The sequence below is a fragment of the Lonchura striata genome, chromosome 7 (genome assembly GCF_046129695.1).
Source record: "Lonchura striata isolate bLonStr1 chromosome 7, bLonStr1.mat, whole genome shotgun sequence".
NCBI lineage: Eukaryota > Metazoa > Chordata > Aves > Passeriformes > Estrildidae > Lonchura > Lonchura striata.
Genome location: NC_134609.1, coordinates 10,310,954 through 10,326,814, shown reverse-complemented (window position 1 = coordinate 10,326,814; position 15,861 = coordinate 10,310,954). Strand labels below are relative to the sequence as shown.

The 15,861-nt window shown below is 35.6% G+C and overlaps 1 protein-coding gene across 25 annotated transcripts in view; it reads right to left on the bottom strand.

Annotated features, from left to right (window-relative positions):
• The window catches only part of KCNMA1 (potassium calcium-activated channel subfamily M alpha 1), a 425,369-nt gene that overhangs the window by 81,235 nt on the left and 328,273 nt on the right, over nt 1-15,861 (bottom strand). For 2 of the 25 annotated variants that reach the window (XM_077784571.1, XM_031505222.2), the window contains exon 19: nt 12,672-12,845. The exons of the other annotated variants lie outside the window; for them this stretch is intronic. In XM_077784571.1, the coding sequence (XP_077640697.1) occupies nt 12,672-12,845 (174 nt within the window). The remainder of the gene's footprint in view (nt 1-12,671; nt 12,846-15,861) is intronic. 25 annotated transcript variants of the gene reach the window in all.

The following is a 15,861-nucleotide window of genomic DNA, read 5'->3' as shown; positions in this document are numbered from 1 at the left end:
AGCAGGGCTCCACAAATTTCAGCTCAGTCTTGCTGCAAATGTTTCCTTCTTGTGAACATTGGGAAGTGTAGATTTCATCCTGCAGAAACTTAATTAGAATTATTACTCTGGTTTTCCATTTAGAAGTGATAATTTATCTTGACATCTTAAAAATACATATTTTCAGTGTAATTCTAACCTGCATATCCTGAAGTTTTAAATTGAAATAAAATTTAATCTACATTGCTCATTACAAGAAGACAGACTAGGTCCCTGCTAATACCATAAAAAAGTAAAGATTTTTCTGCACTTCTTATAAATCCAGGGGATTGTATTTTTAAATTCTAAGATTTTATGTATACCTTTTTCAATTCTTCCTCTGCTTCCCCATGAGTTTGCATTACTTTTGAAAACACACTTGAGAGGATTTGGCTGAGGCTGTTTCTGTTTTTAACTAGGTAGTTAGTCTGTGACTGATAAATTAGGGGTTTCTTCATATTTTTTACTTTGTAAAATTTGATACCATTAAATCTCTTTTGGCTTGTGTTTATCTTTGAAAAAATTATGTAGAAACGTCTGCGTCTCTGAACAAAAGGAACTGAAATATTAGCATTTAACTCTGGCTTTCTTATCATTAGTCTTATTCAGTTTTCACCCACATCAGTGAAGAACTTCCATTTACTAAATTTTCACAGGATCAGGCTCAGTGATCCCCAGCACTTTTTCAGACTTAGCTGTAATATTCCTCTGGGATGGAGGTCTTCACACTGCTGTTACTTGTGTGGCCATCATCAGTTCCTATGTAAGGTATAAATGCTGTGCCTATTTACATAGACACTGGTTCTAGAAGCAAGTGCTTACACTGCACACACCTCTATGGGGAAAATGGTATACAGTTTAAAAGAGCCATCTGAAATATTTTTTCTAATAAAATTGTTTCCTTAGCAAAGCAACACATAATGAAGTTCTTGCAGGCTCCTCAACCACTAATGATTTCTAAGCCAGCACCACCACCTGCTGGTTACAGGGAGTTTCAAGACCCAGTGCTGTTTTCTGTCTACAAATCCATGCATAAATATAGTGCAGTATTTCTCAGCTGTTCTTATATATAGAGATGTTGTTATCAGAAGAGATTTTTAGCAGTTTGGTTGCAGTTTAACAATACTCTATTAGCTGAATTATGGCTTTCATAAATGCAGGCAGTGTTAACAAAGAAATTGTTTTATGCAAAGTACTGTAAGCCACAAGGTAAACATAAAAATTAATCAAATAGATTGAACCAGTTGTATTAAAAGGCTATTGTCACATATGCAGGTTTTATCACTTACACAGTTAAATACTCTTTATAATACTAAGAAATTAGTATTTCTTTTCTAAGTGATCCCTACTTTGGTGTATTCCACAATGTACTCCATTCTTGTGAAGCTTTTTTGTTGCTCTGAAGAAATGCATCTAAAAACAAATACCACCTGTAAGATCTATCAATATCAAAACAACCAAGATTTAAATAACTAAGATTAAATCTACAAAACAATAGCAAAAATAGTGATAGCAAAAATTGAGACAAAATACAATCAATTGCTATGGAAATTTAGGGAAATATAGTACATAATTTTTAGATAAATACCAGCAAAAAAAAAAAAAAAAAAAAAAAAAAAAAGGAGAAAGTAAAACAGCACAAAAATAACAAAAAACCCCAAAACTCACATATGTCTGCAGAAAGTTCACAGCAGACTGGCCAAAATTGGTTGCTATTGGAAGCAAGGGCTTTCCATAAGGGTGGAAAATAAAGCATAAGCTGAGAAATCCAGTGGTTACAACTAATAACAATGTTACATAATCATTTTGATTTCTCATAGAAGGAATACTCAAAAGGATGAATGTATATAGCAAGGATCATATATTTCAAACACAACTTGAATAGGCTCAAAATATCTCCATGTAAAATAAAAAAAATATACTGTAATGAATTCTCCCAAATGATTTCCCTATTACTAAAAAAAAAAACTATTTTACTGATAAGATTGAAATTTCTGCAGCAACTAGGATTCAACTCTTTTGAAATATTGTGAGAGGGGAAAAGCATGTCACCTCACAATCACTTCATATAAGACCAACCATAATGCCATAAAATTACATAGGCTAGCTTTCTCTACAGAAAAAGCAAGTAATACTGAATCTATCCAACTAATCTGATATCCATGTTAAAAAAAGAAGAAAGAATTACATATGTTTTGTCGTTTTTACTTTGATACTAAAGCTACAGGGAGATGCCAACCTTGCTTAGTTCATGACAAGGATCACACAGATCACAACCCATGATGAGGAACAGCTTTAGAAAGAAAATTTCATCAAACCCAACTGCATTGTGCTTGGTACTTCTGGATTCATTAACCAATCCTTGATGAGAATATGGGCATTACCAAAGAAATAAAGGGAGCTCAACAGAGCACTCTCACTGTTCTCACACAGTGCAATGACTCAAGAGGAGAGGAAAAAAGGCAATGGAGAATTTTGGAGAGGATTGTCAAGGTGTTGAATTAGCAGGTTACTTAATTGTGCCCTATAGAACACTTGGTGTGCTCAGCACAAAATTCACTTAAAACACTGAGAGTACAAAATTAAATACAGGTGACATCTCTTTTCAGAGTAGGTAGCATGATAAGGAAGAGAGAAGACTGATAAAATTTAAAAAAAAAGGAAAGAAGATTCTGCAGGAAACCACAGAACTGCCAGGATTTCTGTTGTATTATCACAGCAACTTCACAATAAACTCTACAATCACCTGGAGCTGAGGAACTCTCTCCAAGAAAGAAAAAATTGATGTATGAAATTTCATAAGATTTACAAGTCAGTTACTACCCTAAAAGAAACTATATCAAACACAAATGCCACAGGATGCCAATATATTTGGAAATACTGTTGCTGCCAGATGTTTTGAGAGTCAGATCCTGAAAGCATCCAGAAATCCTATGCTCAGGGGACACTGACAGCTGTCAAGAAAGTCATCTTCCAAAATCAAATTGCTTGGAGCTCTACCTCTGAGGATTTTATTTTGTCCTGTCTGAGGAGAAAGAAGAGGGCACACAAAAGACTCATGCTAAGGGCAGATTAAAACCAAACACATATTTTGACATATTTTATATTCCTTATGGGCAGAACTCAAGAATACTGCTGGGGAAATCTGTGAGAGCCAAGGGACAATTTCAGGATGTTTCCTGAGGAGTATGTGGGGCTTGAGTATTGAGGCAGAATGTATGAAACTAAAGATATGATTCTGGCATGCCCTGAAGCTACAATTTTAAATGCAAAAGAAGAATTTTGCTATTTAGCCACAGAAGTACCAGTAAAACTTTTGATGAATGAGCTGCAGCATTCAAAGACTCAATCAGCCAATCAAAAAGACCTTTTAAGTTTGATCAGCCAACAGACATGCTAACACTAGAAATCCTGAATCCAAAAACAGAGGAGGCACTTTCATTGAAGTAGGAGATAGTATTTTCAGAGATTATTCTGAAAAAAAAATTGAAAGACAGAAAGTTCTCCACAGATCATGCTCTAATAAAAAACTACATGTGGTAGTGATAACAGGGGGGAATTGAAACAAAAATTTAAATAATCCTATACTTGAAAGAGGCAAATTCAGATGTAGGGAGTTCTAAGAACACCCTAACCATATGATAATGGCAATGAAGTGCAGATAGGGCACAGAATTCATAAATTAATATGCAGGAGGATCTGGTGTCAGCAAGTTAGAAGAATGTCAATCCCAGCTCTTACAGAATTTCACACTGATGTAAGATGAGTCATGTCCAGACTATGTGATTGGATTCTTGGCTTGTCTTCCCTGGCACTGCAAATTGTTTCTTCATCTACTCCTCTTCCAAACATAACCAAGGGTCTCTGCTGAGTCATGGAACTCTGAAGTGTAAGATGCCTGCACTTTGGACTCCTTGTATGGAAGGATCCTGTCAAAAAGTGAGGATCACATTACTGACTCCAGGCTCTGCAATCTTTGCACCATGATTATCATTACAGAATCTCTGCTGAGACTGACATGTGTTTCAGCCCTACTGTCTTCTCATCTTTTCTCCCATGTCTGAATGAAGAAATCAGTAAGGTATATCTTGTTACTCAGGGCAGGGAGACTCTTGAATACAAATAATCAAAATGTATTTAATTAAATTATTAATATATGTATTTATTTATTTATTTACTTATTTCTTTTTTCTTGAATAACTTTCCTACAGAACACAAGTTTTGGTGCAAAAAAAAAAAATCTTTTAAGAACTATTAAAAATTTTTTATCTTTTTAAAAAAACAAAAACTTTAATTCTCTGAAGAATTTTGTTCATAAAATGAAACAAAAATTACACTTTCATGTCTCAATTTACACAAAATGTAATTTGTCAAAAATTAAAATTTTACATCAGGAGAATGCAAAATGTGCTGCCACACACAAGAGGGTAAATACTTTTTTCTGTGGAACACCAAAAGCAGTTATTAGCATCCAAAATTTTGCAAACTATGTTTCACTCATTGGAAAGCTTATTTGCTTTGTTTACAACCAAGTAAAAACAGTGTTTCTTGTCAAAAATAAGACAGGATACAAGAATTGTTAGGAGTCCATTACTGATGAGAAATATTAGCATGTCATCTGAATATTTGGGAAACATGTCCCATATGTTGGAAAGGACAGTATGTAGTGTAAACCAGAAAAGTACACCCTGTTCTATTCAGCAGTGCATCTCACTTTTTCTCGTCCTTCTGCTGTCTCATCAAGTGAATTATAGTCATTTTCATACCCTGCAATTCTAAATAAACACTGTATCACTTCCTTGCTGATGCCCATCTTGTGATTGACTGATCACAGAGAACCTGGCAGTCCTGGCATGTTCTGGTAGATCAGGAATAATTCTAATAGAGCTAAAGCATGAATAAAAGAAAAAAATAATCTTTGGACCAATGCCTACTAATGAAATATGGTATCAGTTTGCACCTATGGATTTACTCCATATTGCTCATGGAACAGGAATAAGCATCATCTCTACATTTGGCTCAAAACTTGCAATTGTTTTTATTCTCTTCAAGAAGAGTCTTTGTCCTACCAGCCAATAAAACTTTACCAGCTAGGCAAATATTTATCTTGCCTTATAAATAACTGTCCATGTGTCAAGCTGCTATTTTTACTTATTGACCAATCCTATAAGGGATCATCTAAGTATGACAGAAACAGGACTAATCTTACACTAAACTATGTCCATTGTTAGATGACAAACTTGAAGGTTCCTTCTGGAAGAGTTTGCTCAGAAACAAAGCCTCCATTTCCTGTTGCCAGTCTTCCTCCATAGCATAGGGTGATGTAAAATCTCTCTCCATACTGTCAGACATGCTGTGTCAGGGAACATACAGCATCATGGAGTGAGAGAGTGAAGATAATGTCAGGAACATGGGACTAGGAGAAAGGAACATGCATAGTGCAAGCAAAATCTTTTACGCAAGAACGAACAAAGGAAATTGCATGACAAAGATCAAAGATGCTATAATGAATTTTTGGTTTTCCTTCAGCAGTTCCTCAGAGTAAACAAGGATTTACTGCATTCCAATTAAAGTTCAGAAGCAGCTGAAAACTTCAGATTATTTAAAGAATATGGCAGTGAGATACTTCTCTGCTGATGCAGATAAACTCAAGTTATTCCTGCCCTCTCATACAGTATACCCCTTCTAAGCCTCTCTAAATTAGACAGCAGCAAGACAGTTAAGGCAGTTTCCCCACACCTTCTTTCTGTCTTGTACCCCATTTCACTCTCTTCTCATTCTTGCTATGCATCTACATTCTTATGCATCTACATTCTTAAGATCAGAAAATCTGAAAATTGTCCTCTGAAGGGGAATAACTATGTCAAAACAACATTCAGGCTTATATTTAGGACTTCAAAATGTAAAGATCTCAAAGCACTTCTAAGCACAAAATGTAATATAGTATAATAGATTGAGAATACAATATTTTCATTTTCTGAGGGGAAGAAGAACTATAGTCATGTAGTAAGTCAGTGTCACAGTCAAGATTGGGATCTTTGCCTTCTGGCACTTTTGTTCCCCATTTTCCAAGGTAAAATTTCCAGTCAAACTAAAATGCACATAGAAGTGTTTGACCAGATAACACTGGACATATCTTACACAGTAATAATGCTTTCTCCACCCTTCCTTTTGAGAATAATTGTACTGTGCTAACAAGATCTGATCAGTATCAGTGAAGCATGTCTGTGTGAGATAGCACACATAATGCTTCCTAAAATCTTTGATAATAAGTGAATCACAGAATTACAGCATTCACTATTAAGTAAAGTATCATAAGGAAAGATATATCATAGTATTATAAAAAAAATGCTAAAAGGAGTTGATGAATAGTCTCAAAGAGTGAAAGGATGATGGAACTTTAATATATGCAAAAGTATATTATCAACATAGTTAAGAATTTACATACTGAAATAAATGTATTTATGATTTTTTAAAAATAAATTAAAACTTTTCCTCAAGTGTTCTGTCCAACCCCCTCCTGTCTACTATAACTCTAATCAAAGCAACCGTACAGCATGGGCACTTGTCTTGTGGCACTTCAAGAACCACATATGGAGTTATATGACAACAATCTCCTCTTTTCATGCTGAACATAAATAGTTCATGAGGTTCTGTTTCCTGGCGTACACAAATACCTCAGAAGGTGCTAGGTACTCAGTAGAAAATACAAAGACCCAGAAAAATTGTCATGTAAGTTGTTTCTGACTTTAAGATTGGGGGCTGATCCACTCTGCTGGACCCACACTGACCTTGATAAAATCTGAAGATCTCTTGTTCTAATTTAATAGATTTTCCTAGCCTAGGTAAGAAATAGGTTGGCTGCCCCTGCTTCCAGTTCTAGAAGTATGAGCCACATAGTATTTTTATTAGTGACTACTAATGTCACTGCAACCTGATTAAATATATGCACATATTAAATATGCTAGAGGTCTCATGGAATAATCAGGTGATGAATCCACATGTGTTTGATTTTTTATATATTTCTCCTGGTTTTATATCAAAATGCATCAAAAGCAAAAACGATGCCATACATAAAGCAAGGGCTTTCACTCTAGGTGGTTTTACACTAAACTGCATTCCACTTTATATGTTGAAACAATATTGTGGTCTGTTGTATACTTCAATGAGCACCTCCTTCTATATACTACAATACCTTCAGATTACATAAAATGTGTAAAATATAAGCCAGAAGATTTATTTTTCTCTTAATCTGAGGGAAAATATTCCAAATCAGTGAATGTTTTTCCTTGAATTATAAGAGTCAAAGAATAAGGATATAAAAGAAAATAAATTATAACAAGTATGCTATGTACAGGAGTTACATAACAAATGTTATAAGGGAATTGTAAAAGAACAAGAATTACGTATCAAAGTGTCTCTGTGATTAGCATGAGCTGATAGTTTTCTGCTGTTGTTGTTTCAATATTAATTAGAGAGTTTGCCCAATAACATCCACACAAACTAGCTAAGAGTCAAAATGGCAATCAATCTGGGGGACCTATCCTGAAAAAGGGTACTAACAACTTCCCAGCATCAATGAGCTTCTCAATCCTACAGCTGTTTTAAAAAGCTTCCTCCCAAAGGCACATTTAGAAGTAAATTAAATTCAACTTTGACTTAATTAACGTTTTAAATGATAATGAATACAATGTAGATTCATAGAAGGCATTTACATTGCGTTATAAAACTGATAAAAATTTAATAACTCTTTGTTAATAAGTTATGTCTCTCCAGACCCATAAAGCCTAAGGCAGTCAATGCTGTAGTCTAGGGTCTAATCCAGGTTCCTAATGCAGGTGGTATAAGGAGGCAGGAGACTGACTTGACACTTGACATTTGCTCTAAGCCTGCTCTGGATCAAGCCACTGCTTGTTCATAAATACTTTACTTCATATAGTAAAGGTCAGAATTTGGGCTCAAGGCAGGACTATGACAGAAATGCTCAAGCTGAAACCGAGCCAGCTCTGGCATCTGTCGCTTGAAATAGCTCGAAAGCAGTAGAGAAGGAGACCTAACTGGCCAGCATCTGTCCCACACCAAGGAGGTAACAGGAAGAATCTGCTGCCTGGTGGTAAGAAACTGTCATGGTGAGTTTCGTGACAACCAGCCACACTCAGGAACTAAAAATGCAAACATAATTTCCATGTCACCTTGCATAAGACCCTCTGCTAAGTTCACTCCATAGGATGCAGACAGCATCTTTCCTAGCTTGTACCCATAAAAGCAAGCCACTCCCTAGTCCCTTCCTGTGACCCTGGCAAGAATTGCTACTCAACATAAAGGCCTAAAGAAATTAAAAGCAGACTTTTTGATCTTTCCTTCCCCCACTATCCCAATTTTTCAAAGGTTTCACTGCTAAACTTAGCAGTGCCTCCAACCCATTATGATGTGGGAGTTCATCTCCTTGTTACAGACATCACAAATTGGGCAGAGCTTACTCTCATCAGCACAGGGGTATACGCTGCATCACAAAACTCACCTGAGAAAGTGCATGCCTCATTATTTATATTATCTAACAATGAGCCAGGTTGTCTCATTTTTACCATTCTACCCTCTGAAAACAGCTTAGTTTGGAGGGATCGTTCCTGGGACTTAATAATTGTCAACTCATTTAGAAAAGCCCAAGTATATTTACACAACTGATGAGTTTTAGATACACCGACCAATGTCTGCATCTGTTACACATCCATCTCCCTGGATAAATCAGTAAGTTATACATCATTTCAACTCTCAGTATAGAATTTGGGTTTTCCAGCTGTAAAGACACACAGGCAGAATCTAAAGTCAAAGAAGAAACTGGAGCTTTTCTTGGCCTGCTATGGTCCCACCACCAGTTATAGTCTCAGAACAGTTTACTAACCTTGGTGTCCAAAATGTTCACCTAACCTTGCAGAATGTGATTCTAGGTCCTTTAAGAAAGATTCAGCAACTAATTTGTCTGTACAGAATAAAACATGTGCCAATAGTAGAAGACTATATGGAATATATGACTGTAAACTGGGTCTGGCACACAGGTAGATACATGCTTTGCTTCTTTCAAAAGTTAAGCTTTTTCCAGCTTTTCTTAGTATGCTCTTTCCACGTAAGATGCCTAAGAGTCTGGGCTGAACCCTGAATTCAAAATATAGCAATAACTATTCTTTTATTTTGTCTCCAGAGATCCCTGATATTCACCAAAGGAAAAGTCTTCTCATAAAGCTTCTCAGAACTACCAGAGCATGCAAAAGCATGTTTTCTTACAAGCTGAATTAGATATGTCTGGGCCTAATATCAAGCATATCCTTGAAAATTTAAATTCCCATGGCAGTGGGTGCAACAACTTAAGGAAAGGTTTCCTTTAGGAACATTAACTTTTCATGTTCTTGAGAAGCACAGCCATATGGTGGTGGAGAAACACAGAAATTTAATGGTTCAGGTTAAGATTCTGTCTGTATCAATTAATCATTTGAATGGCATCCCCCAAGACTTGGCACAGACCTAAGCAGAAACATCACACTCGCTAATAACATAATTTCATTGCATAAACCTCCCCAGGTTTTTCAGTGGCTAAGTGCCTCTCTTCACTCTTACTTGAGTCTCCAATGCAAAAAAACTTGGACCATTTGCCATTCATGTAGCAATCTACCAAATATAGCTAAACCTGAAAAAATGTAGATACAAAAAGACTTAAAATTCTCTTTCCTTACACTTAGAAAAACTGTAAGTATATTTTTTCAAAAAATAGCCTATAAACTCAAAAGCTCTTTTAATGTAATTATATCTAATCAAAATGCCATTTTCATTTGCTGAAAGTAGAAACAATATAACAGAGAGACTTATTCACAACTGAAAATACACTGCAAGTGTTACTTTCTCTGCAGATTATACAATTAAAAGATTAAATCCAGTGTACACCACTGATATCTTCTACTCAACATCAAATTTTTAGAAACAGCACTAATTCTTACAAAAACTACTCATTGTTTCAAGAAGCTTCCTACAAGGGTTTGTGATTTTATTTACCTTGGAAAAAAAGCCTGCTTTTATAATCAAAAGTTAAAAAAAAAAAAAAAAAGAAAGAAATAAGTACATTAAGCAATTGTGGAAGCAGACCAACTCAACTGGGGCACCACGACCAAAGCAAGCCCTGTAATAGTATAATGACCTTTAATGAGTGTCTGGGGAAACAATACAGTCGTAGCATAAAAGACAAAGGGCAAAACCCATCACGGCTCCACTGACACTAATTTAAAATGATTTTCAGAACAACTAAAGAATGTAAGAGAGGTAATCTGATCCACCAATCTGACCTCACTTTGATTCTGGGGCCCTGCTGCTGCCATTTCTAATTGTCAAACACTCTACATTTCACATCTGCTCATATTTAATGAAAAGCTGACTCTCCCCACCATTCTTTGAGCTAACTAGCTCTGTCAAGATGGGCATCGTCCGACCCCTGTGCGCTGCAAAGAAAACACACTGATTTCTATTGAAGCCCTGCCAGTGTAATGTTGCGTGCATATATATATTTTAATTGGAAAAGAAAGGCTTATGCTGCTTTGCAAAGAGTGTGAATTGGTATTGATTTTCGTACTTATTATTAACAGTCAAAGGTGACTAGTCTCACAAGGGGAAGACTGAGATCTCTTTTGATTTGATGGAGTGATGAAGGGGGAGAAAGGCCCATGAAGGATAGGATGCTAAAAATTCACAAAGCTGTCAATATCACTTTTCCTTCAAAATATAACATAGCTCTAACATGTTTCCCAAAAAGCTCTGGCTTTTGTTAGAAATAATACCATTATTGTGGAGGGTTTTGGCTCAGCAGGCAACACAATCAAAAATGTTTACTTTATCTGCCTCTGTAGAGTCTTAAGTGAACTTGAAAGCTGTGGTAAACCTACAAATTAGTTTTTCTTTCCTTGCCAAGCAGTGCTAATGGCAGAAATTTTACCTACTTGCAGGGGACATATTAATTTATACTAATATGGTTGCTGTTAACACCAGTGCCAGGACCAAGACACAAACTCTCTGCACCAGTCTGTACTCTACAAACTCTACCAGGCATGGTGTTACTGAGGCTGTTACACTGTACAAAAATCTGCCTGCAGCAATTCTCTATACAGGAAGGTTTCTTGTTCACTTTTCTTAACAAAGTATGCTTTACTACATTTTACCTGATAAAATTCTTATTAAAGGATAAAACCTCCTGTGATTTAGAACTGAATTTAAAACTGGAACCATCCACATTATAGTGAGACATGACTTGTAAGCAAGCAGACAGCTAGGATGTTCAGAGTGCTTATACACAGAAAGAGATGATTTTTGGTAAAATCTCCAATAAATCCTACTGGAATACTTTTAATTAATATGGTCTTCAGAAAAAAAAAAAGTAACAATTATAGAATTTTTATAACTGTGACTGGAAAAATAGTTCATAAGTCAAAGTAGTTAAAGCAAAATCATTTACCACTTGGGCTACATACTGCAATACATATGGTACCAAAAGACAACCAGGTGCATAATCTAAAAACTACATTATAGTCTTCATAGCAGAAGGCACTTCCCTACATAATGACTTGTCTTGGAAAAAGGACATTCTTCCTGACCAAAACTCCAATCTATTCCCATAGCTGTATCTGAATAATTTTATAGCTTTTCTCTGCCATTTGGGTAGGGAAAGGAAAACAGCTCCAGTCCTGAGACATAGTTGTGCCTGTTAAGAATAACTAAAGAAGACAAGAAAATTAAACAAACAAACAAACAAAAAGCCATTTAACAATCTTCCTTAGTTGATGACATCACACTGATAATCCAAGCTTTGGAATTCCTACAGCTTGCCCAAAGAATTAATGGCAGTGCAGAATTGTTCTAGGTTCTCTGTCTTCTCTCTCTTGACTCTCATCTTTCAAAAAAGCTTTCAGGGCATGTTCCACAATGTTACTGTCCTATGGAACAAATTCTATATTTAATTTCAAAACGCTTGTACCAGGGATTTGCATCAGCCTAGTTTTCTTAAAAGGCACTACAAAAAGTACAACTGATTTTACAAAAGTGCAAACTCCTCTGTGGCTTCAGTATTAGATGGAAGATCCTGCTTCACTGAGAATAAATAGTTACAAGCAAAACTAAAGGTAAAAGTAGCAACACTGAATAGAATTCCAGCTTCTACAGTTCAGCTACCACGTTGTATCTCGTATATTTATTCACTGCCCATTGTATGATGCTCTAGTGGCAGCAGTATTAAAGCCACCCACTTGGCACCAAGTCACAGATTTAGACACAGGTCTGGTCCTCCACCAAAGCACTTATTGCTTAATTAATGACAATTTGTATTGTATAAATTAAATAGAAAAGATGTCACAACACTGCACTACTAAGGTCCTGCAGGCTATTGCTATTGCAAGAGGATGCTTCATAAAAAGCACATAAAGCAAAATAATGATTTACATTTTTTGCATTAAAAATAAAAACAGAAATATAAATACAGAGCTGTGATCAAAATTTGGGTTGATTTTTTGAAAAAGCATCAGCCCAGTAAAACTCACAGAACTACAATGCACGACACAAGACAGGGATGATACCACAGACACCACAAACATGGAACAGCATGTGTTGGTGTTAAAACTTACAGGCACGTAAACTGGTGGAGCAATCATTAACAGAGACAGAAGAAAGTGGGAAGGCTCTCTCAAGGGTGTCCATGTTACTATGTACACTGCCTGACATGCAAGAGCAGTCACGCTCAGAGCGTCCGCAATCAAAACAACATGCCAGTCTCATTCTCTTGTAGATGGACATCTTGGCTATAACCATGTGTTGGATGGGAGGAGAGGAAGAGCAGCAGGTTAATGGCAAGGTTATATATATAACAAGGCAGCTGGAAGGTAATTTAAGGGATTTAATACAGGCCTTAGTTAATGTTAACAGTCTTGACCCAGGAAAAAAAAATGCAATGAGATTATTGATAACACTTTGGCTGTACATTAAAAGTAGGGCAAAAGATTAATTGCTCTTTATTTCTGTTCAGTCTTAGAGGGTGACCGCAGTCATGGGGAAAAATTACTGTTTACAGTTAAGTGTTTGGATCACAATAGAACATAGTAAAAGCACAGAATACTAAGAATATGCTTTTCCCTTGGCACAATTAATACCGTTGGGTTAAAATGAAAACAAAAGTTGATAGGCCATTAGATATTTTGGCCTATCCTGTTTCCTGTAAAAATCAGAGATTTCTTCATATATAAATATATGTATGTACACACACAGAAACACACATATGCATATATTCTTACATACACACACTCATACACACATATGCATTACACATACACACATATATATACATATATTTATTCCTAAATGTAATATAATAATTTTTCTGTATTAAACTGTGCCAAGGAACATCTTTACTGCAATTAATTATACATTAATACAGAGTTACAATATATTAATAAAATTTTCCAAAAAATTAATTTTGCTTACATTTTATCTTCAGCAAATCAAATTAACTCTTGACAGAATACCAAAATTTGCCCATATAAGAGACAGAAATTAAAATGGTAAATATGCTCAACATTAAGTTCAGTTCACAAATAAGGCATCACCAAAAGCACACAGAGCATTGGTCCACTGAAACATGCTGAAACAATCATTGGAATGATTTCTGCTCTGGATTCAAAAGTCAATCAAGAAAAAATAACTGAACATAGAATTAGGCATTAGTTCCAAAATAAGTGCCAGGTTAGACAGAACATCTTTATCTTTCAGTCATCTGAATGTCCTGGTTATGTATTTCTAGAAATATAGAGCATCCTATTTTAGAAATGCATGTATAATTACCATCTTGGAATTTTGTATATCATCTGAATCAGGTGTGTTTAGGTCTCAAGGAAAAGGAATCCAAAGGCCATTTAGATTGTTTCACATGCTGCACTGAACCAACTTTTGGTAATGGTTTAGATTGAACTGACTCAATTATACTAAAAACAAAACAACACTGACAGGCAAAAACAAAACCTTAAAAGCAAATGCCGAAAAAAGGTAATGTTTCTCTGGCCTGTACCTTCAGTTTAGGATGTCTTTTTCACATTATGGTAATGACATTAAATTTAAGAGAATTTTTTTTTCCAGTTTCTTAATCCCACAGTCACCGGGAAAGAGGGATTGAAATCACTCGGATGGGTCAAGTCCTGTTCTAAGGCCTTGATGGCTTGCCATACAGTATACTTGTCAAGCAAGGGTAACATTATGATTGTGGAAAACAGGCATTGAGGGAGATGAATGAGTGATCTCTTCAGCAGCAACCCCATTCCTCTAAAACTTTGCTCACATGACTAATGCCATGTTCTTTTAGCATCCTAGTAGAGTTATCTTACAGCTGTTCAGAAATTCATCATGCAGCATCAGGCTTGTTCATTGCATAGTACATCATTCCTCAGAGCTTGGCGTTTAGTAAGAAGGTTTCCACTGCAGCTTTTGATGCATACACATTCAAACTACATAGAAAATTCAAAACAGCATTTTCCCATGTTTTCCCTGTATCTCTTCCCAACACATTCTTTAAAGTTGAAAAGTTGGACAGCAAAAGAAAAGTGAAGTAAGTTACCAAAAGTGTGACAGTCTTTCCAGTATGCCTACTTTCTTATTTTTTAAGGAAATTAAAGAAAAATAAAGGGCATTTGTGAGACACACTGACAGTAGGTGAGGTTAAAAAAGCAGGCTCATTTTGCTGTAATTATAGCTGTTTTGAAGGACTTTTTCTAATCAAACACTGTAGCAAAACACACTGCTCAGAAATTCCCAACTGCTACATCATTGGTTAGCAACAGTCCCTGGTTTTCATTTACTTCTGGCCATATCTTGTCAACAGTCAATAATAGGATAGGACACATTTATGGAAATTAAAAATAAATCATCCTTAAGGGCAAAGAAGGCTGGGAAGGAAAACTTTTTGTACCATTTTCATCATACTTTAACCAATAAAGTTGGAAATTTAAAGCCTTCTCTTCAATAGGGGAAGGACATGATGGCGTTTCTCAAAAGCAATACCCTTCAGGGACTGTTTTTAACTATTATTGTCAGTTGTTCTGGAAATCATGCATCATTTGAATATTTCACATCGTTAACATGCAGGAAACAGGCCGGGACCTGGAAATATAAGTAGCAGAAAGGACTTGCCACAAGGTTTCAACCAGTATAAAAGCAACTGCATATCAGAGCAATAACTTTTGGAAAGAAAACATGCTGTTACTCTTCATTCCTTTTAAACAGTCAGTTACATTCACACCAAATACAATACTTATTTCAAATAAAACAAAACACAAATTATTAGTAGGGATGACTAGTGACAAGATCAAAGACAGCACAGAAATGATTTTAAATGGTTCAGCCACACACATACCATTTTCTATAAAACTTCCATAAACATTAACAGAAAATGGGAATCATCAAAGGGACAGGGGGACCTTAAGAACAGCCTCTGGGTGTGTGTTAAATTTATTTGACACCTGTAGAACTTGCATAAGAATCAACTTATTACTACTCCTAGATGTGTTGTAATTGTTGAACAGAATTGTAATTTGCTACTGGTGAAAACAAAAGTTGGGACATAAAGGAAACTACTTTCCTATTTTCAATTGTATAATAAATAGGAAAAAAAAGAGAAGACAGATCCTTCTACTTAATATGATGACAATCACACAACATTTGTAAAACTAATCAGTAAAAGTATCCGGGGAAGTTTTTATGGACATTAAGGTAAGACTCCTTAAATAATTCACAAAACAAGGCACATATGAACTAATTAAGAGCAAAAGGAGA